This window comes from Gekko japonicus, unplaced genomic scaffold (assembly GCF_001447785.1).
Source record: "Gekko japonicus isolate JY-2015 unplaced genomic scaffold, Gekko_japonicus_V1.1 scaffold1254, whole genome shotgun sequence".
Classification (NCBI taxonomy): domain Eukaryota; kingdom Metazoa; phylum Chordata; class Lepidosauria; order Squamata; family Gekkonidae; genus Gekko; species Gekko japonicus.
In genome coordinates, this window is record NW_015167088.1 from 469,996 (window position 1) to 495,941 (window position 25,946).

Below are 25,946 nucleotides of genomic sequence, written 5' to 3' on the forward strand. Positions count from 1 at the left end.
CTGCTGAACAATCCTGTCTTGGGAGTGGTGGTGCTACTGAGTCAGACGACTTAAGGATATATTCTGATTTGAAGCATACAAAAGCCTGTCTCATAATATGCATCTCTCATTGTTAATAAGCATTCAGGAACAGCAGTTTCACCAAAGAGAACAGAAAGCCCTTCAAAGGGAGTAGGGCTGTCAGATCCCCCAAGGAAGCAGGGTTTGCCCGCTTTAGGGGCCCCCAATCCACCGGCCCAGATCCAGCTGGCAGGGGGAACCCTGCCCGCAAAGTCCCTGGACTGGGCCAACGCGTGTGCGCTGTGATAACATCACCTGGAGGTGATGTCATCACGCTGGGCAAGTCGGTGGGGGGACGGCTCTAGCATTCGGCCTGAAAACTCTATGGTATCATAGAGATTCTAGCCAAATGGTAGAGCATCCCCCTGGCAACGTGCCTAACATGAAGATGTCACTTCCGGGTGATGTCATCACACCACGCGCACCAAAAGATCCCGGGAGAAGAGCTTCTCCCCCCGCTGGAAAAAGGTAGGGACCTGGCAACCCTAAAAGGGAGGCACCACTTTACGTAACAGATAACCCTGCTGAAGGTATCAAATGAACTGTACTAGGGCACTTGAAGCAACAGGATAGAGCAATCATAGATTCTATATAAGTCACAGAACTTAGAAACTGCCAAATTATGAAAAAAAAACCTCCTACACTGATGCATCATGCATGTTAGGGCATGCCTGCATCAGTTGCTTTTATGTTTGTAAAATAAATTTTTGAAAACTCACCCTCCTCATTTCCCACTGTGATAAGCTTCTTGAAAGAGAAAGATCTGAATCTAGAAGGGAAAAATAGATCCATAGGTATTCCAAGCAACAATTTTTTAAAAAAGAAAACAAAAGGATCCCCCCCACCCCATGCACACATAGAAATTTTAGTGCAGCTTTTTGACTACCATATGGCTTAGGAGAAATTACTACCAATCCCATTTTACAACTGACTCAAGAAATATCCTCTCATCCGTGTGTGTGTGTGTGTTGATGTTTAATTTTTAATTGTATTGAATTATGTATTAATTTATTTGCAGGATATATTATACATAGAGGTCTAGTAGTTTTTTCCCTCCTGTTTAGGCAACTTGGGTCAAAATATATAATGCTTCTAGGATGAGGCTAGTAATTGATTTGATTTACTTGTTAATTGGAGTTTAGATATATATATATCATGTATTTTTTTTTAAAAAAAATATCCTTTATGTTTTCATATTTAGTACAGACCAGACATGGCCTGTGGCCCTTTGTTTATTATGCATTCTCTGCATTTTTGTGATGTTTTATCCCTATGTTCCTGTTTATTTTATGACCACTGAGAAAAGATGATTATCAAAAATTTTGGTCTTTTATTTATGCTTTGTAAATAAAGGAGTATTTTGTATTTACTTAAACATGTACACCATTTTTACTGTTCCTGATTTTGAAATGTTGGATGATGAATCCTTAAGGTCAGGAATACGTTTCAGTCTTTTTACATTAACCCTTCAAGAATTCTGCATTTATGTATGGCATTATTTCTCTGCAATTCTCTGCTTTTTGGTGTAGGAGAAATTACTACTAGTTCCATTTTACAACTGACTGAAGAAATATCCCTTTAGCTTGGAAATTTCATTCTTTTTTTTTCTTCTCTTGTGCCCTTACAGCCAACTCACCATCATTTTCTTTGTATGTTAGTGTTGAGAAACATTCTGTGGAAATTGTCACTAGATACACTTGGCAATGATTTTTAAAACCATTACTTCACAGTATTTATTCTACACAATTCCAACTCTGCATAGGCCCATAGACAATTATACAGAGAAAATGTGATGAAGTAAATGATTATACCAACCAACTGTTCTTCTCTTTTCTTTTATAACTTCCATCTTCCCCTTTATACCTGAATTCCTTTCAGTACTGGAGTTGGTTTGCATTTGGAGAGAGTGCAGACCATGCAACTCATCTTCATCATTCCCTTCATCTTCACCATCTTTGTCACTGTCTGATGAAAGTGCTGGTGCAGATGAGAGGACAGAGGCAGATTCATGTCTAGAAGAAAGATGTTGAGAAATATATGCATAAAATATACGGTAAATGTCAAGATCCTCCACCCAAACCAATCTGGTACAGAGCACCCTTCAGTCTCAGCAATAATTTATTTAATTTTATTTCAAATAATCTGATGCCTCAATGGTCTTGGACAACATAAATCACACTAAGACCACTCTCTAATTCTACCCTCATGTTGAAGCCACAGCAGCCAAAATGTTTTGCTACAGCCAGTGTTATGCCAAAATCAGTTATTCACTAACAAAAAAGCCAGGAAAGCAGAAGTACCAGAAGCAACCACTGGCTGAATCCAGAACTCTCTCAAAGGGGCCTCCAGCACACAATCAAAGAAGATATCAGCCAACACTTTCACTTGCACAGATCCACAAGGAAACAGTCTATCTGAATAATCTACTCCTCAAAATCTACCCAGCAAAGCAGCAGAAGGAAAAGCATTTAACCTAGCCAAAAGAAATGCCTCTGATAGTTAGGGATGATCAGTTGATAAAAATAAGATGGAAGTATAGAGGAAGCAAATACAAAAAACCCCAAAAACACATAAAGCACACTCTACAATTCCTAAGATACAGAGCACAACTACTCTATGATCAGACCAAACCATATTTAGAAGGGGGGGGAGAAGGATAAGAACCCTGCTGCTCTCCTTTATAGGTACACTGACCACAGTATCAATGTACACACCACAGCTTAATAGTATAGATACTTATTATTTGACTTTTTCAATTGAAACATTTTTGGGAACAAGATTTAGGGAAAATTAAGAACTTGAGTGTCCTATTGGTTTCAATGGGAGAGTTTTAAATATACTTAGATCTCTCCCACTAAAATCAACTGGATTTAAAAGCAGTGAAGTGGGGCTAAATTGTGTCCTTGGACACTTCCACTGATCCATTTTCCTTTTCTAAGGTTTCTTACTACTGTAAAGATACACATTGTGTTATGCTATATAGAGGAAATTTATTGTATAGCAAGGGGGGAAAGCAGATGAATTATCAGTGAAAACTGTTTGCATTCTGAACATATTTGCAAAACTTAGAAACTATTAGCTAGTGCCACATTGTAATGCAAACCCCCAGACACAATAAGAGAGAGCTTAACATACCTGAGATAGGTACTTAATCAAAATGGATAAGACAGGCATTCCAGGCATAAGCCCCAAGCATCAACTTTCACCAGCAGGACATGCATTTTCCCCTTTCAGTCAGAGTAAGAACTAAACTAAGTCAGCTAAGGATGGCCAATTAAAAAATAAAATAAGTCACAATCCATCAGCAACACACTGGTTCCATGACATCATACAAGTGAACTTTTATAGAGTGCTGTGGGTAGATGACCACATCAAGACACTAATCAGGCGACCAAAATAACTTTGCTGACCAAATACGGGTTAGTCTAGCTAGGAAGCAACTTCCCCTGCAATGTGTAAGTTGCCAGCAGTACCAAAATAGGACCAACAAACACAGAGGGTTTTAGCCGTTGCTCCTGTATTGATCCTCTGCAATCTGCCTTCCTCTGCATTCTGTTGAGGACCCAATAAAGGCACCCTCCTCCCTGCCTAATCAAAAGGTCTCTACACAGTCCTCCTCCTCCTGTGCTGCCTTATCACTCTCTTTTACCTAACATGTTCCACACCATCAGTTTCCATGTCTCTGTCCAAGGTTGGCTCTTGACCTGTCTGCCTAACTACTCTTCACTGTTTCCACAGGGGGAAAAAGCTCTTCTGCTTGATGAGATCCCCTAGGGATCTGTCCTTGGCCTTCTCTCCTCTATGCACTCTTCCGGGATAACCTCATCAATTCCCATGGCTTTAAAAACCACTTGCACATAGCTTCACTTCACAACTTTCTTCCTCCATTCAGCTCCACACCCATTACAATATCTATGTTTTTATACTGCCTTTCATCCAAAGAGCTCGTGGCAGTGTACATGGTTCTCTCCTCCTCCATTTTATCCTTACAACCACTCTGTGAGGCAAGCTAGACGGAGGGAGTGTGACAGACTCAAGATCACCGAATTAGTTTCATGCCTCGCATTCATACCCGGGTCTTCCTCAACACTATGAAGCATGGAACCGATGGAGAATGGAGGACAAAATGGTTGGCTCTTGAGGGTTCACCAACAGCAGCTGTTGCTAATGATAACCCACTGCTTGGTGCGACAATAGTTGGAAACAGGCTGGTAACTTGACAAATTCATTGCTTGTTTGTTGTTGGATGTTCAGTTCAACACTGAACCATGATGGAGAGGCCTTCAGAGCCTCTAGATAGCAACCTACTGAGGCTGAGTATATCAAAAGGAATAGGAGGACTAGGACAGCATGTACCTGACATGGACAGGTGGAACCTGCTCAGCCACATCTGTTAATTTTCAAAGACTATAGTGCTCAGTTCTTTAAATACAAAGCAAGGATATGGCTCAGAGAACTTGCATACATAGTCAAGTCAAGTAGTAGGGTTGTCTGTGGCAAAAAGGAGTCCCTACAGTGGCTTTGAATTCTATCTTCTTCCAGAACTTGGTGGTCTGTATCTCTAGGCAGGAAATCTTTTTATTTTATTTGTTCATTGTAGAAAAAACAGTGGGGGTACAGAAAAGGGGGGAAAGAAAAAATGGGATATACAACATAATTACATTTATCAGACAATCATGTAATTCATAATGTATAGGACAGAGAATATTTTCCCTCTCATCCCCTTCATTATAATTTTAAGGTGTTATCTATAAAATACAATAATACTTATTTCTGTTGGGGTACAATTGTATTCATCATTTAAGTTTTAAGTTTCAAACTTCATAACTAATCTGTGTTGACTACAACACTGGTTTCATCATTACTATGTATTCAACATAATATATTTTCACCACTTATATATATTCCTTAGAACCTTTAATAGATAAGTAGTATATCATGGTGTAAAAGAAAGTCTATTATATGTCTCATATAGAGAACCCATTTATATTCAGGATATTACATTTGGAACAGATTTTAATTCTACTTCTATTTCATTACCATACATTTCTATATGGTATTTGTCTCCTGCTAGCATAATACACACTCCATCTTTCCTTAAATTCCATAATAGACCTGTTTCTCAAATAGGTTATTAATGTTGCCATTACAGTGTATTCAACAAGTGTATTCAACTACCCGACGGAAGTCCCTCTTCTGAATGTGGACAGACGTTTTGTTTCCATTTTGCTGCATAAATAGTTTTAGCTGCTGTCACCACGTATTTGAATAGCTCTTCTAAAATTGTTGGTAATTTGTTATGTAGAAAATCTAATAGCGTGCTCTTGGCTTCCATTGGGAATTTAAACTTTAATATATTCTGCATTTTTCAGTGTATCTATTTCTAATATCTTTTTGGTTTTTTGCAAGTCTACCACATATGAAAGTTCCATCTATATCTTGACTTTTCCAGCAGTTTCCTTAGTCATTTTTATGTGATTTAAAAATGTCCTTTGGAGTTATATATCATCTGAAAAACATTTTGTACCAATTTTCTCTCAGTGTCTGGCTGACTGTAAATTTGAGATCTTTCCCCCATAGTTGTTCCCATTGTTGGAGAGATATCTGTTCTTTAATGTTTTGCAGCCACTTAATCATACATTTCTTCACTTGTTTATCTTCTGTTTCTAGCTGGAGTAAATCTTATATATCCATCGTAGTAAATGCTCTTTTTGTTTTATAATCAGCTGCTCAAATTCAGTCGCATCACTTAGTACTCCACCTTCAATACACATGATCTCCTTTAATCTTGAGTCTAATTGATAGTATATCGGCCATTGAATGTTTACATCTTCATCTTTAATATCTTGCCAAGCTTTTCCCCTGCGTGTTTATCATCATGTCATATGTTTAAAAAATCATGTTTATTTCTCGTATTCTTATCATAATGAGTTTCGATTACGTTACTTCTTTCTGGTGTTATGATCTTTTTAGTCGATTTCTTCATCCATAAGTAATTGTCTAGGCCTTCATCAAGATCTTCTGATTCTAATCTTGGGTTTTTAATCCAGTCCACAATCCAGACCAGACCTGCTGCTTGGTAATATAATTTTATATTTGGGACTGCTAAACCTCCTCTCTTGTTCTTGTCTTATAATATTTTGAATCTTATTCTTGGCTTTTTGTCATTCCATATAAATCCATTTATCTTCCTTTGCCACTCTTTCAATATTCTTTCTTCTATATATATGGGTAACATTTGGAAAAAAAGGTTTAGTTTTGGCAGCACATTCATTTTAATTGTAGAGATTCTTCCCAGCCATGAGATTTTTTAGCTTTTTCCATCTTAATAAATCTGCTTGAATCAACTGAATCAATTTACACATTTTCTGAAAGGTATTTCTTAAAATATTACATTTTGCCCAGTCACGTTTATTCCCAAATATTTAATAGGGTCGGTAGCAGTTGAGCACTTTGTGTTCTTTATAATATCTTCTTGTTGTATTAAAATTTTCATTTATTTTCGGGGGTTTTCTGTTAATTTTATAGCCTAATTCTTCAGTATCCTCAGTTACATATTGCAACTATTTCTGGTTGTTGCTGAATGAAGTGTCATTACAGCTGGAAAACTGTAGCTTTCTATGTGAACCAGTAGGACTATATAAGGGAAGAAACTTTATCAAACTACAGCATAGGTTGTACTCTGGTGTAATGAATTCTATTCGTAATTTAAAATGCTTTCATGTTTAAAATAATTAGATTTAATTATGTATGTCACTTTAAACAGAGTACAGATTCTTAATCCTGTGTCATGTGCCACATAAGTTTGCTTTTGGACTCACAAATACTGCTCTGGAGGCAGTTTCCTACAGCTGTATCGTTTCTAAGGATATTGAAAACAGTCCTTGTATCTCTCCCAAAAGAATACATTTCAAAGAGCAACTTCATTAACATAAAACTAAACAAGGGAATCAATCACCTATTTTTGATTTTACATGAACTGCCTTGTCTCTTCCTAACTGCAGGGACAGCCAAGGAACTCATGCCCTGCCAGATTTTGGACAAGCAGGGCATCATTTCAGTAAAGCTCAAAGGGTTTCCCCACTGTATACAAGCGCAGGTCCACCTTGAGCAAAGTCATGCTGCTCACAGCCAACTCCTGTCAGCGTAGGGTTGCCAAACTCCCCGGTTTGGCAAGGGTCACCCACTTTTGGGGGCTTCTACCCACCGGCGGCCGCCTGGCCACCGGGGGAAGCCCCACCCCCAAGTCCCAACACTGGCTGCCACCCCTCTCCCTCAAGAGAGAAGGGAGAGGGGTGGCTGCAGGCCAGCCGATCGGGCTTCAGGGAGCCGGCGTTTCCGCGCGCCCGATCTTCGGGGGAGCCTTTAACTGCAGGGGGCCAGCGCCCCTGTCAGGCGGGGGAGTCCCCAACATGACGTCATCACATCGGGGATGCCCCACCCCCTCCAGGAACGCCCCCCCCAAAGTCCCCCGCTGGGGAGGGAGATAGGACTTGGCAACCCTATGTCAGCGAAAAGGTGAACTTCATTTAAAGTCATCAGGAAAAAAGGACAAGATGAGATTAATTACCGACAAGCTTTTAAACCTCAGAATATTTCATACACGGAGATTAATAACCATTATTTTGGGCTTGGGGGCAAGAAAGAATGGAATTTCAAGAATGAGTGAAGCACAGGGAAAGGAAGAAAGCAGAATGTACTTTTAAAAATGTATTCATGTTAGTCTGAAAATTCCCAGGGCTTTGTCAAGAACTCTCAGTATTTTTCCTCCAGTCTACTAACAAATAACAAAAATAGTATAACAGAAAACAACCCATCATAAAAAAAAATCCACCAACCAGTATGTGAACTTTGAATAGACCATAGACTGAATAAAACTTATTAAAAAATCATATGTACTGTCAAGGAATCATTATTACATAAAATAGTCTAAGGAGATCATGAGCAAAAAAACTGTTGCAACACAGTGGTGCCCCTTCAGGTGTTAGGAACCTGACAAAAGTGTGCTGCAAGCTTGCACAGTCCTCAGCTCCCCCCTTCTTCCTCGCACCCTCCTCTTCTACTTCCTGGCTTGTTGCAATTCGTTTGCCAGGACATATGAACAAGCAAACTGCATCTAAACCAGGCCAGTATCAAATGCCAAGACACAACATGCAGTGCATATTTCACAGTTCTTCCACTTGCCAAAATACTCTTAATTCCTTTTGCATGTCAGGGTCCCACACGGAAAAGAAAAGAAGACAAACAAAAAAGATACCCTTCAAATTCATGGTCTTCCAACCAATTTGTATTTTGTTAATTCATCCACTGGCTTTTGAAAATATTGTCTATTCATCAACACACACCTAGTTTAAATAAGGGAACAAGAAAGGCAGGCTAAAAATTTTAGAGCATTTACATGTTTCTTTGCTTAGGCCACATAGCCTTACAAACATCAAACTGCAACCCAAATCTTTCTGTATCCCTGCTAAACAGGAATGCACATTCATAAGGCAAGCAATCATAAGTCTCTTACACAAGGTCCCCAAGTTTCTTAGCTTCTTGCAGTGATGCTGTGACAGTGCCTTACATCCTTGCAAAAAGGCCGTGTTCTCAGATCTGTGCTCATAATCCAAGGGCCAGGGTAGAAAACAAGCCTTTTAAAGCTGACCAAACAGAAAGCCTCCAGCTTTGCAAAGAGGTCACCAAACGTGTTTGCCAACAATTTGCTGGGCTTGGTATGCTACAGACTCAATGCTCAAAGCAGAAGCATGTGACAAAGGAGCTTTGCAATACTGACTGAAGCCTGATGCAGACTGTGCCTCGAAAAAGGCAAAGCTTTGCAGCTGCTGAAATGGTGAAGAGCTGGCTATAAAAAGCATTCTGCTCTACCACTGCAGCATTTTTGGCTAGAAAAGCCTTCTCCATAGCTCTGTACTGCGGCACAGCAGGACTAGGTTATATCAGGGTTTAATGTCAACAGTGACTCACACAGGCTTAGCCAAGAACATGTAACTGCCAAGTCTCGACCCTAGAACAGGGCATTTTAAAGCATGCACAGAGTGCTTTTCCCTAATTGAACCCGGCCCTCACAGGGAAGGGCTTCCAATTCAGATGATGCAGTTTCCAGTTAGCTCTGGAATTATTCTTAAAAATAAACAATATGCATAGCACAAACAGACAAAGAAAAACCTTTCCCTAGCAAGAAAAAGCAAACATCACAAACTAGGATTTTGTATTCTCTTCTTAAGAGGGCTATAATTATACAAAGGCAATGGCTGACTGCTTAAGTTCGTGCATCAGAATGCTTTCTGTTGCATTATGGCTCAAAAAAACAAACAAATCTGGGGCATATAGTTCCTCAGGAAGTGCCATCAGAATCCACACTTATTAGTTTGGCTTCTAAAGCTGAAACACAGCTTTGAAGTTCAGGGCTGGGTTCCACTGAAGAGGTTTGAACACACCCACAGTTTCCAGGGTGATTTGGGAAATCTGCCTGATCTGCCAGCTGAGTGGAGCCGGCCTTATTCCCAGCAGCAGCAGCAAAAAAAAAAAAAAAAGTGGCACAATACAGTGGGTGGGGCTGGCACGACTGGCAGTGCTCACTGTAAACTTGGTAATGGAAGGCAACACCATATGCACCACTGATTTTAAGTCTGGCTAATGTGGCCACAGATGCCCTTCTGTATCAATAAAGAGATGTACATGTATGAACTTGCCCTGCTAAAAATAAGAATTCTTGATTGTGCAAATGGTTTTTAGAAAACTACTGGAAAATAATGGTTGGCAGAAAAAACTGGGTAGAATAAAAGCCAAAGACGCAGACAGGGGTGAGGTGGAAGAAACAACATAAAATAAGACCCAAAGGGTCTTTAATGTTAGTGGCAATCCACACAGTGCCTTATCCCCACAGATGTAGTGAACTTTCTTTGCTTCACAGTAAGGCCTAGCACTGTTTCTATCTGAGTTTCTCCACTGTCTCAGGTCATCTAGAGAGGCTCTAGTTCATGCCTCTTCCATTCTCCAGCCAAAGAACCTGGCAGGGTGTGGAGCAGAGCCTTTCTAGTGATGGGACCTTTGCACTAGAATTAATATGCCAAGCCACCCTACTGGCTGTCTTCTGTCCCCTTTCCAAAAATTTCAGATTACAGCATTTTACATTGAATTAATTTTGAAGGTGTTTTTAATTTTGAAGACCTGTTATTTTTCTTTTATTTATATAGATAGATTAGATAGGATAGATAGGATAGATAGGATAGATGGATGGATGGATGGATGGATGGATGGATGGATGGATGGATGGATGGATAGATAGATAGATAGATAGATAGATAGATAGATAGATAGATAGATAGATAGATAGATAGATAGATTTTTTTTTCAGCCTGCTGGGCACCTTTAGAATCCTGAAACAGAGTGGTGGGTACATCTACAAAATGGCTGCTGCAGTAGGTGTAGCCAACCACAAAGTGTTAAGGAGTGAGGTCATGCATAACTCTACTAGTAACTCTTAAACAGACCAGCTGCCTGAAATGTTAAACAGGATGCTTTTTAAAATGAACAAATTGTTTAAAAATATTTTCTTGCATACATGCAGCTTACTTTCAGTCACACAGTGAAGATCTTTGTGTTGTGCTAGCAGCTGATGCTGAAACAACTTTTTAAAAATCTGCACAGCCAATCAGATCTTCAATGACCACTCAGAAGCCCTGCTGGGCAAAAGCTCCCCCCGGCCCCTCCCACTTTCTAAAAACAGCTGGTGGGCATCTGGAAAGTGTTAGTAGGTGCATCATGGTGCCCATATCTAAATATTTTACATTGAGAAATTTTTATTGGAAACCTCGTTTAGAAACACAACTAACTGACAGATAAAGAGTGCCTCTTGTTAGTGGAAACAGTCCAATGAACAGCAGCACCAGCTCCTACCTGATGAGCCCAGCTGTTTTGCCCAGCTGTGATTTCTCTGCTTGCTTCCCTCTCTGTTTCATGTCAGCCAGTCGCTGCCGCATATTGATGGTCATCTCAGAACTCAGCCGCCAGATGAAAATACAGCTGAATGCAAGAAATACATAATTATACCTTGTTTCAGACTCAAGTATCCCAAACTATTCCAGCCATGTCTTCAGAAAATTAGCTCTCCTGACACTTTCTATTTTTTCCTTGGTATCAAATCCTGGAGACCCACTCAATTATGTTCTATACCTCAGTAGGATCTATTGGATTCTTTCTGTTTTTAACCATCAAGTTACATCCCACTTATGGCAACCCCGTATGGTTTTCCAGACAAGAGACGTTAAGAGAAGATTTGCCATTAGGGGTGTGCGCTTGGTATAAACCAAGCAGAAGAAATACCCAATAAATACCTTATCAGTTGGTTTATAACCCGCCCTCCATGTACAACAGGGCTCAGGGCAGGGGACAACATTTCCAATATACTATTCAAATACCAAATATTGTTAAAAACAGTTAAAAGCAACCTAAACTATTCAACAAAGAGCTTAGAGATAGAACATAAATATACAGCTTAGCATCCTTCACTGGTGGGTGGAGCAGGAAGGAGGAGCCAGGCTAGATGGAACCCATTGCTTGCAGTCTTACAAGCCCTGTGGAATTGCATTACATTCCTCAGGGCCACGATGCCATTCGGCAGGGAGTTCCACCAAGTAGGCGCCAGGGCTGGGAAGGCCCTGGCTCTGGTTGAAGACAGCTGGATATTTTTCAGGCCAGGGATCACCAGTAAGTTCTTGCTGAATTTTTCAGCTCAGCATTTAGAGATGGTCCCTTTAAATGCATTTTGCATGCCCCACCGTGAGTGAACTCCAAAGCAGCAAGTTCACTCTTCTGGGATCACTTGCAGTGCGGCTTGCCAAACACATTTAAAGGAACTGTCCCTAAATGCCAAGCTGAAAAATTCGGCAATCCTGATTAATTCCTGAATTCCAATACCATATCGATATTAGGATTCAGAAATGTTGGGGAAAACTAATATTTTTCAGGTTCAATATACCCAAACCCCCAAAATACTGATTTTGTGTGTGCACATCCCTATTTGCCATTGCCTGCCTCTGTGTAGCGACCCTGGACTTCCTTGGTGGTCTCCCATCCAAATACTAACCAAGGCCAACCCTGCTTAGCTTCTGAAATCTCATGTGATGAGGCTAGCCTGGACTATGCAGGTCAAGGAAAACCTACTGCTTTCAAACTTGTATTGAAATGAGGAAGGGCCAAACACCTCAGTTTGGAAGTCCTAGATTTTAGACAACAATGCTCCGTAAGACAGAAACTTTCTTTTAAGAAGAAATACAAATTATGGAGAAAAGTATGACTTAGTCATAGGGCACATGGTTTGCCAAAAGAAGGTCCCGTATTCATTTTCTGGCATCTCCATTTAAAGGAACTAAAGTAATAGGTTGTGGTAAGAGAGATCCTACCAATGAATAGACAATACTGAGCTAGAAAGACTCATACACCCAGCCAACACAATCACTGGACCCAACGGCATCAACTACACCATCAGAGGCTCATTCACTTGCTCATCTTCTAACATTGTATATTCCATTAAATGTCTACAGTGCCCTTCGGTTCTCTACATAGGACAAACAGGACAAACCCTATGCCAGAGGATAAATGGACACAAATCTGACATCAAGAATCACAAGATTGAGAAACAGGTAGGAGAACACTTCAACCTTCCAGGACATTCAATGGGTGACCTCAAGGTAGCTGTTTTATTACAAAGGAACTTCAGTACAAGGATGGAAAGGGAAATTGCTTAATTACAAGTTATTACAACACTTGGAACAAAAACCTTCCCAGTACTCAACAGGGATATTGTTTTTTTATCTCATTACATATGCTAACTCACTCAGTCCTCACATATGTATTCGCAACAAGAAGGACTACAAATACTATGTATTCTAGTGTATTTCTTTTTCAGAATAGTATATTAGAATACTGAATGTAATGAAAGGGATATTGGGATGTCTGCTGACAACACGACATCCCCCTCAAAAACTGCTGTCAAGTGCCCTCCACACCTGAGAGGAGAGAATTAAGATTCTCAGTTACTTCCCACAATTAGAAAAGACACCTCTGGACATTTATCTGCTATTTTGACATATTTATTGCTTTACAACTGCTGAACTTATAACCTTGTTATTTAGTTGAACAAAACTAAATTGCGATTTAGTTTTCACTTTGCATATCTTGAACGTCATCATGTTACATGTTAATCTGCTGTTCATTCTCTGGCTATAAGTTTGAGCCTTACCTGCCATTCCAATGTATTTGAAGAAGTGTGCTTTGCACACAAAAGCTCATACCTTGAATAAACCTTTGTTGGTCTTAAAGGTGCCACTGGACTCTAAATTTGTTCTATCTGACTCAGTATAAGGTAGGCTCATACATTCATTTTAGGATAGGAGGCAAAGGAGGAATTGTAGGGACAGCCCATAGGAACTGTTACTTGGAATCAAATTCATCTGCTGTTAAAGTTTAAAAGATAATGAGGAATTCTACAGGGCAATGTTGTCAAAAATAATTTACATTCTCAAAAAGGTCTTCCAAAAGAAGAAACCTTTTGGGGGGAATAAGGGTTTTTTTTTCTTTGTCTTTTCATTCTTAAAATTTCAAAATTAGGGTTTTTTTCATCCAGTCCTATAAATGTGGGCTGTTTCAAGCCAATTGGAGGTACAGATATTTTAAACGTTCAATAGCAACTTCTGCTTACAAATAGTGTGGGTGGGACTTTAAACTGTGGAGAACTTCACACCATAGTTAATCCATCTCTGTCTCTGGACTTTTGAATTTGTACACCATACACAAATATTAGTTTTAAGATGGCCTCAAACTGTTGACCCATTCAAATGATGAAAAAAAGAACTTCATAGTAAACGTTATTTGATTACCTGTCACCTGAGACAGAGATCAAGTGTTTACAGTCATTGGTGAACATCATCCCAGTTACAATCTCTGAAAAAAATCAGAACAAGCAAAACGGTTTTTGAAACATCCCATGAGCACTGTTGGAGTTCCTCAGCTCTACTCAATAATGCTACGGAACCCTATAAATCTAGAAATCAGAGGCTTAAATGTATTTATTGTCCTGTTAGAGGGACTTATTGGAGTGGTGCAGACACATGGGTCCTTCTCATGTAACCTATGAATGACCAAGGACAGGAGCAATGATGGCATGGGAAAGGACCCACGAGTCACCCCAGACACATAAAGCCTATGCCTTTAAATGTTACAGTAGGGTGTTTACATTAAACCTAGGATTTGCCTGAAGTGTGTGTGTGATCATAGTGTGCACATTTCATGCTTCCCTTGCTAATGTTTCAAGACTCAGAAATATTGATAGTTCTGTGAATATTATCATTAACAGTGAATCCTTAAGCAGAGTTATACCCTAAGCCCACTGAAGTCACTGTATGTGTTAGACTCATTTATTTCTACTAAAAAATGGAAACTGAGATTTTTCCAACTAATATTCACCAAAAGGTTCTGCAGTTTACCTGAGTGCCCGTACATTGTGGCTACACACTCCCCTGAGTAGAAATCAAATATACAAAGGTTCTTATCGGAGCAACTTGTTGCAATGTAGAGACCAGAGGGATCCATTTGTACCTGAAACCGAAAAGATAAAGAATTGCATCAAATATACCAACTGTACAATTTCCTTACTTTAGAAGAGCCCTGCTAAACTCTGCAGTATTTTACTAAGAGTGTGAAGCAACTTGGGGTTTACTAAGTAAGCACTATTAAACCTCACTGATTTCAAAGGAGAATGAAACATGCTTAACTTTTCCACTTGGACTCCTATGTTTGATCTGGTAGGGTCCCACATTTTGTTTCACACAAGTCATTGTTCATTAAAACATTATTCTATATGAATGCTAATCCTTTCAACTAGACATCCTTCAATTCTTTATGTGTGCAAGCTATGTGCCATAGAGGTGCTTTGGACTTGTGGTGATTCTATTCTTTAGTGCACACGAAAGCTTATACCCAGAATAAACCTTTGTTAGTCCTAAAGGTGTTCTGCTGTTCTGCTGCTTCAGATCAACACGGCTACCCACCTGAATCTGTCTTCATGGAAGGCCCCACATTGGTTTACCTAATTTGTTCTAGGGTGCAGAACCTATGTTGTCTAAATGCCAAGATGTTTTATTTGCTGTGCACAATACACCTAGTGTGGTGTAGCTAACAGCCTTACAGTTTTTGTTCCTGTTAAGAAACTTGGTCTTATGACCACATATATGGATAAGAGCACCACCAATGAACACCTTCATAAGCTTCCTATTATACTGGCTAAACTAAACATTACACTTCAGGAGTCACTCAAAAATGCAAGCGATACCCAGTGCTGGCTTTGATCTAGATTTCAGCTATTTATCCACAAATCTTTCCCACTGACAATAGCACCATTTCCTTGGTCTCACAGATTTCTAAACAGTGCAGAAACAATGTGGAAAGCAAGGAACTGATCAGGCTAGAACAGGCTCTTCTTGAATCAAATAAATCCATTTGAGCATACTTGTGTACAGTGTTCTTCAACAGCTGAGAAATTATAAAGCAAAACAGCAGAAAAACACAAGGCTACAACACAGCACGCAGGAATCTTCAAAAGCTGGTGAACAAAGTGCCCTAGGATCTTGTAAGAGACAGATAAATAGGATGCACGGTGTAATGTATCCAGTCCAGACCGCGTGGCCGGCTTGGGCTCCACGTGGTCAGATCCAAGAGACAATGGACTATGCAGATCCTAGCCCACTCCAATCAGGGGGCTAGGTTCCCGGCCGAGAGCCTATGAGACTCTCGGCCACTGTAAATAACCTATTAGGCAGTAGGGGTGTGTTTTGGGTGGCTGTTTCTCGGGGGATATAAGCTGGCCTGCGAGCCGGCCCAAGTCGTCTTGTTCCTATTCGAATAAAGTACGCTTTGCTGAAATCACTCTCCATCTGCGTACTTTTCACACACAGTTTTGTGATATGAGTCAGGATATAACAGTAGTAGTGAAGCTATCTGGACACAACTTTAAAAATAAAGCACCAAGATTGATTAATCTGTAGCCAAAATCCATTCCACTGTGGGGTCAGGGACTTTAGACAATTGGGAAGGGGTATGTGTGTTTTTTTCGAGGGGGGGTTTTACTATAATCACTTTATTTTGCATTTACAGCTAGGATGCCCTGATGATACAACCAATATGTATACAAATGAATGCTGCATTGAAAAAGTGCAAGGCCTCCAAAGATGTAAAGTCCGGAGATACTGTTGCTCAGTCAGCACATTACATCCAAATATGACCCACACACACACATATACAGCATGAAATCAAGAGAAAATAGGAAGAACTTAAATTAGTGGGGGGCTTACTTTGATGAGAGTGCCATCTTCACTTTGGGATCCTTTATATAGCTTTTTTTGCTTCCCACTGCTAATGTTGAAAATCCTAAGAAGAAAACAAGGCAGAACTTAACATATGAGGAGCTCTTCCACGATCATTCAGTTTCCAACAGTAACCCAGATGGATCTGGGGGGGCTGACAGACAGAAAGTGTTCATAGGTATACAGCCTTTGAACATGGGGTAGGGTTGCCAACCCCCAGGCAAGGCCTGAAGATCTCCAGAAATACCACTGATTTCCAGTCTACAGCAATCAGCTCCCCTGGAGAAAATGGCTACTTTGGTGGGTGAATTCTATGATATTATAACCCACAGAGGTCTTTTACCTCCTCAAATCCCGCCTCCCCCCAAGGCTCTACCCCCAAATTTCCAGGAATTTCCTAACATAGGGCCAGCAACCCCAATATGGGGGTTTTACTTAGCTATCTTGGCTAATATCTTCTTGCTGACAGACCTATTCTCCTAGCAATCACCATCTTATCTTGTGGTACCTTATGGTTTGTGTACATTAACAGAGCATTTCCACCTCCTAGAAATACAGCTCTTGCTGCTTTTTCTATTTGGTTCAAGAAATCAAAGAAAGGTGGCTATTTTCAAAATGAGATGTTCTGTCTATTTTCCTAATTACTGAGGCTGATGGGAAAAAAAATAAGCATTCATGTGATATTTATTTCTTTATTTAATTTATACCCCGCCCTTCCCACTAGAGCAGGCTCAGGGCAGCTTACACAGTTTGATACATAAATAACAATTAAAATCTCCATTAAAAATAATTAGCTAATTGTTACCTGTTACCATATATACTAAAGGCCTCACCTAGAAATTTAGGGGACCTTTACCTAAAACTATTGAAGAAGGAAAAAAAACTGTTTCGGTCCTGGAATGGAGAAGAGGAAGGCAGCCACAAGAGTTGTTCATAAATTCAAAAGCTGGCACAATATCTTAGGGTTATTTTGATTGGCCTTAATAAAGGGTATTACATGATGTTTGTTTTTGGATTTTGCTTTGGAGCAACATGGCAGCTTGCCATCTCTTTTTATTTGGAAACTGCACAATCAGCAGCCAAAGATAGGAAGTTTATCCGGAGAGAGCCTGAGCTCATAAGGTTTGCTGCCCCCATGACTGGGTAATATTGGACAATTTAATCTCTATTGACTGTTTACTGAGTGACTCACCTAAAATTAACCTACAGTTTTGTTAATATAATGACTACTGAGTTTTTCTTCTGCTCTTGATCTTTTAAAGCACCTGCATGTTCTGTTTGGTGATTAGAAAGACATTTGATCAGTGGATCAGTTTTTATATTTTCCATTGGAAATTTCCTTCCTTACTTGTACAGCTTGACGCCAGCTCAAACCTGCACCATCCAGACCTAGACAGGATGGCTCAAACCTTTAGATGAGTGCCTGAAATGTATTCCCCCCCCCTCCAAACTCCAGCCTTTCTGGTGCTTTTTTAGCTTGCTCAACATTTCATTCATGTCAATTTGACAAGTCCTAATAAAAAGTATTAAATGGTTTTAGATTCTGATTTGGACAAATAAGGCTACTTGCAATCACAATTCGAAATAAATGTCACACTCACCTTAGCTGTGCTCACTCTTTTTGCCACTTGCAACTCTATTCCTGTGCAATTTTAACATACTAATTCTAGCATACCCACTAGAACACACTGAGTGCAATCCTATGAATATTTATTCAGAAGCATGTTCTGCCCATTTCAATGTTACCCTTGGCTACACTTCTGTTTCCTGGTTCCATTCCCAACATGCACTTTTTACTATTCTCAGTAATTTCCTTTGCCTATACAATGAGTACTACAGGATAATATGAGGATGGGCATCCACTGCCACATTATTCCCACTTGGGATGAAGATGTAATTATTCAAGATCCTGGACTGCCCTCATCAAAATCAGCTGGTTTCTTCCTAGCCACATGGACCAGGGGACTACATACGGGGAGGGGAGGGACTGAAATCCTCCTGTGCCTTGTCAGAGGAATGCTGGGTGAATGTAGCTCACCAGGAAAGCCAATAAGTAACCCATATAAAGCACAAGAGGACCGCATGAAGAACACGCCACAGCAAGGCTCAAAATTAACTCCTTAATATTATACCAGAACCCCTAAAGTAAAATGGGGCATCTATAGATGTCCCACTTCACTTCTAGATCCAGAGAACAGATGCCAAAAGACAAGGGAAGAAGCAGTATGGATCAAAATGAGTTCCACAATGACATCAATGGTCAGTTCAAATTAGTTAAAATGTAAAGCAAACTAGTCTTTTGCAAGTACAACTTAAAGGTAAAGGTAAAGGTTCCCTTGCTCGAAAGCCAGTCGAATCCGACTCTAGGGTTGCGGTGCTCATCTCCGTTTCAAAGCCGAAGAGCCAGCGCTGTCCGAAGACGTTTCCGTGGTCATGTGGCCGGCATGACTAAACACCAAGGTGCACGGAACGCTGTTACCTTCCCACCGAAGTGGTCCCTATTTATCTACTTGCAATTTCTTGCTTTCGAACTGCTAGGTTGGCAGGAGCTGGAACTAGAGACAGGAGCTCACCCTGTCTTGCGGCACCCGGGTCTTGAACCGCTGAACTACTGACCTTCCACAGCCTGCAGTTCAGTGTCTTAACCACTTGAGCCACCACAGCTCCTCCAACAACTCAGTAAGTATGGAACTTAAAAGGAAACACCTATAATGACTGGGATTTTAACCACAAAATAGGTTCAGTTTCTCCTCCAGACGGACCACTAGCAGCAGCATAACAGAATATGGCAAAGTATTATTTAATACCCCTCACTCTCCTCTGCCACTACATTTAGCCCAAAAGATTTCTACCAGCTCTCTGCAGACACCATCCTGCTTCCAGCTCCCTCTTTCATTCCTTCTAGCTCACTACCAGTGACCCAAATCTCTCCCCCTCTTCTCCAGGCAGCAGCTTTCCCTCACTCCCACCCTCTGCAACATCTTTAAGCACAGTCCCCTGGATTCAGTTACAGGAGTTTTCTAGCCCCTGTCAGTTGCTGCCTACACATTTGCCTGTCTGTCTCTCATCTTGGCATCTCCTTTCTCTTGGTACCAGCACACACACACATACACCCCTTGGCTGGGTGGAACATTACTGTAAAATAAGGGAATAATCACACTACGAATGAGATTGTCATTATTGCATGTATGTACTGCCATTCTTTAACTTATGTCTTTGCTTTCCTTCTTTGATCTATCCACAACTTGGTCAATAAAGTTTACTATTGTTTATTAGAAGTGTATTTCTTTCAAAGTCCTTTGAAGAAGGGCCATGACAAGGCAAGCCAGTGCTTACACAGTCCTAAGTAATCCCTAGGTTGTTGGGGGTGAGCACTTCCAGGGATGCCTACATATGCTAGCCTCAGGTTTTGGGTAACATAACAGCTTTCAATAAAAGCCACAGAAGTATTGTTTATTGGTGAAATTAAGTATTACATGATTTGCTAACAGGCTGAGAGCAGAGGAAACATCTCTGGTAACTAGTGAACCAACCTGATGTTCCGGTCCTGGCATCCAATAGCAGTATATTTCCAGTTAGGATCCACATCCATGTCATACAAAGTGGTCTTCCTAACAACATGATGCGTACGAGTAAACTGGACCCCATCTGCTGTCTAAGCACAAGAAACATAAAAGGAATGAAAACCAGTCCAATGACATCTCTCACTAGCAAGAGGCAGACAAATTCTCCACAGAGCCAAATTACAGCTCCAATTAAGCAAACTGTTGTTGAGCCATCCTACACAATTTCTTACAGTTTGGTTCTGCTAAAATGCAGAGCAAGTCCTATAACCATCCTATCACAATGCTGCAGAATTAAAATAAGCCACAACAGAATGGAACAGGGCATGAATCATCTAAAGCTTTTCTTCCACCTTCAGTCTTAAAATAGCTCTATCTCATAAGTTACAAAAAAAGGATAGTCTAATGGAATTACCTTCTGTGCAGTGCGGAAATAGATACTCTTATCTGCTCCACAGCTGATCATTCGTACCTTTCCATCATTGGCTAAAGGAAGAGAGAAACACATAGGCGCATGAGCAGACAGCTATAAAACAAGCAGCTACTCCTTAAGTTCTTTGGGATCATTTGTGGAGTAGCAGTTAGAATGCTGGACTATGTGTGAGGAGATTAGTGTTCAAATTTCTGTTCTACCATTAAGTTCACTAGCTGACCTGGGACAAATCAATCTGTTCACAAGCACTGTTGTGAAGATAGACTGAGAGGGTAGAAAAATGCACACCACTCTCAGCTCTGTTAAAGGAAGATGGACTTCTCGGGTAATTTTACAGCCCATAGGGTATTGTTCCATAGGTATGGAACACAGAAAAGCCATTGCTGAACTTTCTGCAGGGAGAAGCTGAAACTGAAGAAAATGGTGCATCCCATGAGAATAACCAAGCATCTTAAGCATGAGGTATAATCACAAGTCAAATGATTCTGAAAGGTTTTAGTTTAAGCTTCTGCTAGAAAGCAGGGCCATCTTTTCACTGGCTGCTTATAGATAAACCCCTACAATGTAACACTAGAGACAAAAACAAGTGTTCCACAAAAGATACCTGCAAATAGCTTTGCACCACTGAAGCAAGACAGCCAGACCCTTTGCTTCAGTACTGAACTGACCACTTGTCCTCTCTGCCTACTTTGAATACTTTAGAGAAAGACTAAATGTCTTGGAGAGCGAGATTCAGGATCATATTGGGGGAACAGGTAGGGCTTTCATTATCATAATAAGTTGCATCCAAGCTACCAAATCACAGAAATCAGTTAGGGAAGTTGCCAATACGATCTGCTACTCAAAGCTGAAATAAATAGCAGGTGCACAACTGTCGTCTGGTAATGTACTCCATTACCTGCAAATTTTACTGCTGTGATGGAAGACGAATGCTCATCCAGGGTTTGTTGTAGGCTGTAGTCCTTCCCTGCATCCAAAACATGGATCAGCCTGTCCCGACTAGCTGACGCTAGAAGCTTTAACCCTGTCACATAAGAAAAAGTGATGGTTCCTCCTCCAGTCCTGCACTCAAAGCATTCTCTCAAGCTGGACTTCAAAAGGAGCACAATGCACTTTGCCACACTGGAGCTGAGCACACAGAAAAAGCTTCTACCCTGTTTCCCTGTGTGACTGTAAAAAGGCTAATGGTTAATAATCTGTGAATGACTGAGGCTTAGATTCCTCTGGATTCTTTTGTGCTTAGTGTTGTATGGTCTCTGCAAGAGAGCAGGCAGAATACAGTTTGACTAAGTGGACATAGCTGGTGTCTCTTGAGACACAAACAAATAAGCAAAACTTTACCCATTGTTAACTGAGAAAGGCGAAAAGATGGCCTTACTGTTAAACCTTTGTAAAAATAAATCTCAAAGATATCAGCAATCAAAACAGCTAACAGTCTTCCAGGGGCTATTTTTCTGTACCAGGAAAGAGATTGGAGAGGGGAAGTTGGCCTGGAGGTGTTCACATATCCAGAGCATCAAACAGATAAACTCAAAAGCTTTACAATCTCTATATTTATAATCTATGTAGGAGAAGCATCACCAGCACCCTGGACCTGAGGTCAGCAACAACAATCACAAAAACTCACCCAGCAAGTTGGAAATGAAAAGTTTGTTTATTTTTATATTTATATCCCGCCCTCCCCGCAAATGGGCTCAGGGCAGCTTACAAGAGGGCAAGCTAAATTTCATAAGCCATGTCCAATTTAGGATGTTACAGAATAGTGTGGGCAAAATTCCCAGTACTATATCCAAGGTTCCCTCTAAGCTGTGGAGTCCTGTCAGCAAAAATTCTACTTTGTGAGCTACTTGCATTAAAGTTGTGAGCGAGAGATTTGGCTCCTGCATTAATTAGTGTGCTCTGGAGTCATTCTTCCTGAGCTAAGGCAAAAATGTGTGAGCCGGAGGCTAAAAAGCTGTGAGCTAGCTCACACTAACTCAGCTTAGAGGGAACACTGATTATATCTCACTGAGACTTTTTCCATTATCTTGTTGGGCTGAGTCAGCTAGCAATAGCTTCTGCTGTGTTTTACCATCCTTCTGAAAAAAATGCATTTCTGCTCCATAAGCAATCTTCTTTTGCACTGTAGTGACTGAGGCCTAGTACAGTTACCATAAGCAAGTGAACAGTGGGCTAACAACCTTACCTGTCTCCGGTTTGGAGTACTCAAGACAGAGGATTTCAGAATCATGGGCTTCCACCTTCAGCATCTCTTTCAAGGATTTCAGCTCATAGATCCTGAAACAGTACATAGAGATAGAAGTTCAGAAAGGGTATTCTCATTGCTATTGGAAAAGGCCAGGGCCTCCCCAAGAATCCAAAAGCTTACCTGAGAGTGCCTATTCTATCACCTGAGGCCAGGTGCTCCCCAGTGGGACTCACAGACACTGTACGAATCCCCATTTTTGTGTCTTGAGCCTGCGCATCAACCTTGTCTGCACCTCCACCCGTATTGTACTCTGTGTCCAAAAGGGCCTGAGTGTTTCCATCTACATAGATAATTTTCATCAGGTCCTTAGAACAGAAAAAACAAGAAGCCCATATGAAGAAACAAGATGATAGCAAAGATGATCAGAATAAGACAAGATGAATGGTTATAGTACAAGCTCCTTTTGACAACAGCAGAGGCAATAAATAGCATATGCTGATTTGCTGGTCTGACTCCAAAGCGGCTATTTAACAAAGTAAAAAAGGTCAAAGGCAGACTGATGATTAGGCTTGCCAACTGCCAGGTCTGGCCAGGGGATTCCCTGGTTGCAGGAGCTTCTCCCCACCACCACCACAGACCAGCTGCCAGCGGGAGAAACCCCACCCCTAAATAGGGACGTCACTGTGCGACACAATGACGTCACCCAGAAGTGACATCATCACATTGGGGGTGTTGCGCAAGGACGTTCTGGTATTTGGACAAACTCTGTAGTTTGAGGGTGAAAAAACCATAGAGTTTTGCCCAAATACCAGAGCATCCCTGACCACACACACATCCCCAGAATGCCCCCAAAATCCCCCCGCCGGAGTGACGAAAGGACCTGGCAACCCTACTGATGATAGAAAATAGTTGTAATAGTATCCTTTGATACTAACATTTCTTTAACCCTCAGATACAGGTTATAAAACTTAAAAAGATACAAGGATATTGGGGGAGCTCTTATCAATTTTGTTACAATGCAGGTAGTTTAAATTATGGTAAGTTACTGGAAAAGGCTTTGGATTGCCAAACTGGACACAAAGTCTGCAGAACAACCACCCAGTTTAATCTCCTCTGCAAGAATGCACCAGAGGAACCTAATTCTATATTACTTGGATGTCACATTCACAGGAAGCCAGTAAATCAAACAAAGAATCATGTTCACCAAGAATAAGTACAGTGGAAATAACAACAAGAAGAAAGTCTGTTACTTCTCGAACATGTACATGCAAGTGGAGAGAGCCAAGTAATCACTTACTGCTCATTATTTTTTAAAGCCAAACCAAAAGTTTATTCTGGCTGGCTGAAATGATATTTGGTTACATGTTCAGGCACTTTGCATGGGGGGAGGCCTGTTTCTTGCATTCAAAATAGGCAGTAAAAGGAAGGAAAAATGTTAGAAGTAAAAACATAGGTTACAATCGGAGACCAAACCAGATACCGTTTTCCTAAATGAAGCATAGCTGGGCTGTTACACTAATATATGTAAATTAAAAGACTATGTTGCCTAGCAAACACATTAAGTTGTAACACCAGCTCAGCATTCCGTCTCACACTGAAGAGCAACATGTGAAGCATTCCATTCCCAAAGGTGTCCTTACATTGCTTAGAATGTTCCGATGCCGAGCAGTCCCATGAATGTTTGAACTCTCCGTGTTCCACAGGCGGATGGTGTTATCCGAGGAACACGTGATGAAAGAGTTTGGGGGTAAGCAAGACTGATTGCTGTCCTTCACCTCAGGGTACACCTGGAAGGAGGCAACAAAAACAGGACAAAGATAACCTGTATCCTAAGGCACTAACCATCACCTCCGTAAGGGTAGCTGCCCTTTCAGATGCAGAAAGGAGGCAATTCATTTGCATAAGAATTCCCATCAGGCTAACCTACAGGGAAATAAAGACTAAAAGGGACCCTGTACTTTTCACTATTGTTAAGAATCTGACACTGCAGCCCTGCCAAGCAAGTCAACAGCCAATGGCCATAATTACTTATTTTACACAAAAATGCATAATCACAGTCATCTTTTGAAACTGGTCACCCTGGCCAAATTATAAATCCAGTTCTATAAAACAGCCAGGTGGTAAATTTTGGGGAGTAATTGGTTCTTTAAATGAGAACCTTGCTGTTTACATAACACTCCTAATGTTCGTTTCCACTCAGTAGAAGTAAATTCCATGAGAGTGTTAAACTTTTTTACAAGCAGTGCACCAGCAGGGAGCAGCACTCAGCCACTGCTGCGATCTTTTGTTATGCTGGTGTAACTGCTGCTGATAAAAGAGCACTCTAAAAAGCCTGCCCAGTTCTCTTTGTTTCTTTTCTGACTAACCAGAGAGAGAAAGCTTCTGGGCTCACAGAGGAGCAGGTCAGTCACATACACAAACGACATCTGACGACAGCTTATGCTACAATAAAGTTTGTTAGTCTTAAAGGTGCTACTGGGCTTTTTACTACAAACTGAAAAGACAGAGCAGTGGTCTGATGCTCAGAAGATAGCTGCAAGAAAGCAGCCATTTGAGAAAAGGGCAATAAGCAGGAAGCTTCGTGTTGTAAGTGGCTTCTTTACCTGATGTCTCTCCTGCATGCAGTCAAGGTTCATACTGGCAGGTCACTGATAAAAACTGCATGGCCTTTGACAGCACAGAAGAATATGAATCAAGGCAAAAGCCTGACAGCTGGCAAACTGGCAATTCATCTTCTTCACTTACGAAGCGGGTTTTAATTTACAGTAAATGCCCAAGCTTAGCCCTTGGTTCTAAGAGCCTGCACACTGCTCTCAGTTATTTTAATACAAAGATGTTTTCTTTCTCCTCTCCCTACCTTTCTACTTAGCCTCCATTTCTACAGTTTCAGTGGGTTGTTACAATATTTCTCCCTCCTGCAATCAAAAGCCATGAGTGTTGGGGAGAACTTGCTCAAAGAGGGGAATAAAATTTGGGTTCACATTCTTGCCATAAGGAGAACTGATTTTATAAATTCCTTAAATCTGTAACCCATCAACAACAGGACCTCTCTCTTTCAACCTCTACTTCTCCCACCCTCCCATAACTTCCCAGTTTAATTACCTCAATGCTCCAAACACACAAGGAGTGGTATAAGGCAGAATAAACCTTGCCCACTTTCTTGGGATCCTTGACATCCCATACATACAAGCTGTGATCATTGTAAACACATGACAGCCACTGGTTGTTGGGGTCAAAGGTCAAGGCGATGGTATCTGGATACTTGGCATCAGTCGTATTGGAGAACAACCGGCTGTAAAAACAATGTGCATATATGTGTTTAGAAAACTATATAA

General features: G+C 40.8%; 1 protein-coding gene across 1 annotated transcript in view; it reads right to left on the bottom strand.

Moving 5' to 3' along the window:
• Positions 1–25,946, bottom strand: part of MAPKBP1 (mitogen-activated protein kinase binding protein 1) — a gene marked incomplete at its 5' end in the record, with an annotated part of 105,257 nt that overhangs the window by 24,371 nt on the left and 54,940 nt on the right. The window contains 13 exons of the mRNA XM_015412861.1: positions 780–829; positions 1,924–2,072; positions 10,966–11,091; positions 13,947–14,010; positions 14,553–14,664; positions 16,416–16,491; positions 19,961–20,082; positions 20,406–20,476; positions 21,322–21,447; positions 22,609–22,700; positions 22,792–22,976; positions 24,252–24,398; positions 25,714–25,903. Of these exons, the coding sequence (XP_015268347.1) occupies positions 780–829; positions 1,924–2,072; positions 10,966–11,091; positions 13,947–14,010; positions 14,553–14,664; positions 16,416–16,491; positions 19,961–20,082; positions 20,406–20,476; positions 21,322–21,447; positions 22,609–22,700; positions 22,792–22,976; positions 24,252–24,398; positions 25,714–25,903 (1,510 nt within the window). The remainder of the gene's footprint in view (positions 1–779; positions 830–1,923; positions 2,073–10,965; positions 11,092–13,946; positions 14,011–14,552; positions 14,665–16,415; positions 16,492–19,960; positions 20,083–20,405; positions 20,477–21,321; positions 21,448–22,608; positions 22,701–22,791; positions 22,977–24,251; positions 24,399–25,713; positions 25,904–25,946) is intronic.